The 2,517-nt window shown below is 33.1% G+C and overlaps 1 protein-coding gene across 1 annotated transcript; it reads right to left on the bottom strand.

Annotated features, from left to right (window-relative positions):
• Positions 1–1,269: 1,269 nt before the first annotated feature.
• On the bottom strand, positions 1,270–2,193 carry LOC309846423 (olfactory receptor 5AC1-like; the record flags this gene model as incomplete). Its single annotated transcript, XM_082695313.1, has 1 exon — positions 1,270–2,193. One exon carries the CDS (start codon positions 2,191–2,193, stop codon positions 1,270–1,272), a length of 924 nt encoding a protein of 307 aa, XP_082551439.1.
• Positions 2,194–2,517: the final 324 nt, after the last annotated feature.

Genomic DNA, 2,517 nt, shown 5'->3' with positions numbered 1-2,517 from the left:
AGACCATACAAACAAGTTAATTTTCCAATAAAGTTTATATGAGAGATAAATAAATTTAAGTGATAAGAGATATTTATCATATGCCTGTAATACTTTTACTATATTTGTTGGAACTATTGGCAAGATCTAAAGTGTTTTAAAAATACTAGAACAACAGGCATATTCTCATGCCTCTACAACTTAAACTTAATTCTCATTTTGTATAATTGTTTTTCCCTAAGTGAGTGTGTTCAAAAAAGAAAAAAAAATCAGACTGTTCAAGGAATATAATTGTTTTGCAAAAAGAAGACTTAAAACATCTATGCCTATATAATTCTAAAGTAAATTAGAATATATATATAGAAATTATATATATATATATATATATATATATATATATATATATATATTTTAAGTGATCATATCCCTGAATTGGAAGTAAATTAGTGAAAGAAAATCCACTGATAATTGTATATCTCTACATGGAAAGTCAGGTTCTTATCTCTGATATAACCTCTTTGCCTTTCCCTTAGTTACTCTAACTAAAACTGATAGGAATAGTAATGCAACCACGAGGCTGATCAAAATTGCTTTATATTGCACTCAAATATTCCTAAATTTATAAATTATTGAATGTCATGCTGCATGCAGTATCCCTGATTTAAAAAAAAAAAAAAACAGTGCATGAAATTACAGCTCTGAGCTGTGGTTAATTTTGATATTTCATTCTTTAATTCATGCCAACTTTCATTTTCTTCCTAACATCCACAATTTTCTTCAGAAATTTTCATTTTTTTCTTAACTTTATCATCAAACAGTACATTTCTTCTTAAGAAATATTTTCCCAAGAAGCAGGGCAGTCAATGAAGTAACTATGTGTGGCAGAAAACAACAAAGCCTTATTGATTTGCAAGTCCAGAGAAATGGGCTGGGCTCATTCATGAACTAAAAAACTAACTCTATATGGCAGCATCTATTACAGCTATTTCCCTCCGTAATTGTCTGTATCTATCTGGAATTTTGGAAAGTCCTAGAAAATAACTAATTTTCAAAAGCTAAATGCTTCAGATAAAAATAAAGCACTATATTTCTAATTAAGCAAGTTCTAGAGGTAATGTTCCCAAACTATAACTGGACCCATTCCAAGAAAGCTGATTGTGAAGCTGGGATGCTTCACACACACTTTATTAACTCCCCTGACCATTAGCCTTCTGGTGGAATGGCAGTCAGGACTTGGGGTGTTTTTTCAGCAGATGATAAAAAAGAAACATTTTGAAAATTGGCAACTATTTATTTCTTCATTATTCTTCTCAAGGCACCTATAACTTCTTTGTTCCTCAAGCTGTAAATAAAAGGATTTAGCAGAGGAATTATTATTGTGTAAAATAAAGAATACATTTTGTCATGATCATCAGTGTGGTCAGACCTAGGACGCACATACATGAAGAAGAGAGTGCCATAGAACAACGAAACAGAGAGCAGGTGGGCACTGCATGTGGAGAAGGCTTTGCTCCTGCCCTTTTCAGACTTCTTTTTCATGATGGCAAAGAGGATACGGATATAAGAAACCATGATGGCCACAAAAGTAAAGACTTGTATAAAGGCCGAAAAGATTAAAACCAGAAGTGTATTAACTGTAGGATCAGTGCAAGAAATTTTGAAAAGTTGTAAAATTTCACAGTAGAAATAATGTATTTCATTGGACCTGCAGAAAGTTAATCTAAATAACAAACCCACATGAATTGCTGAATGTAGAAAACCCATGAAATATGAAACACCAATGAACTGAGTACAGAGGTTCTTAGACATTAAGACTGGATAAAGCAAAGGGTTGCATATGGCTATGTAGCGGTCATAAGCCATTACTACCAGCAGGAAACACTCTGTGGTGGCACTAGAACCAAAAATATAAAATTGAGCCATACAGTCAAAAAGTGATATCACATGATTCTTGGATAAAAAATGTGTAAGCATCCTCGGAGTTACAGAGGATGAAGTACAAGCATCTGCAAAGGCTAAGCCACTGAGGAATAAGTACATGGGGGTGTGAAGATGGGGATGCTTCCAGATGAGAAAAATCAGTCCAAGGTTGCCCACCATGGTGGTGAGATAGATGACCAAGAACACCAGGAACAGGGGGACCTGCAGCCCTTGAAGATCTGTAAGTCCTGTGAGAACAAACTCAGCCACGAGTGTCTTATTTTCTTCTGCCATATCCAACCTGTCCAGATGGTAAAATGAAAGAAAAATATTGTTGAAACAGTCACAAAATAATCATAAAAACTGTGTATTTTTTGTGTAACTGATGTAAAAGATGCCTCTCATATGATTACCAATTTTTAAATTTTTACCTTTATATGTGTCCTTTAATATACACTCAAAAATTTCCGTAATAAAAAGTTTTAAATGATAATTCACCTAAAGTAACAAGTAAATTAAATACAAATCCTTCTCAACCCAACAGAGGTTTTAAGAACTGTATATGTTCATCTAAACATTATATGAAAGAAAGAAATTTCCCATTTTACCCAAGAAAAA

The sequence above is a fragment of the Mustela nivalis genome (genome assembly GCF_964662115.1).
Source record: "Mustela nivalis genome assembly, chromosome: 1".
NCBI lineage: Eukaryota > Metazoa > Chordata > Mammalia > Carnivora > Mustelidae > Mustela > Mustela nivalis.
This window is presented reverse-complemented; position numbering and strand designations above follow the sequence as displayed.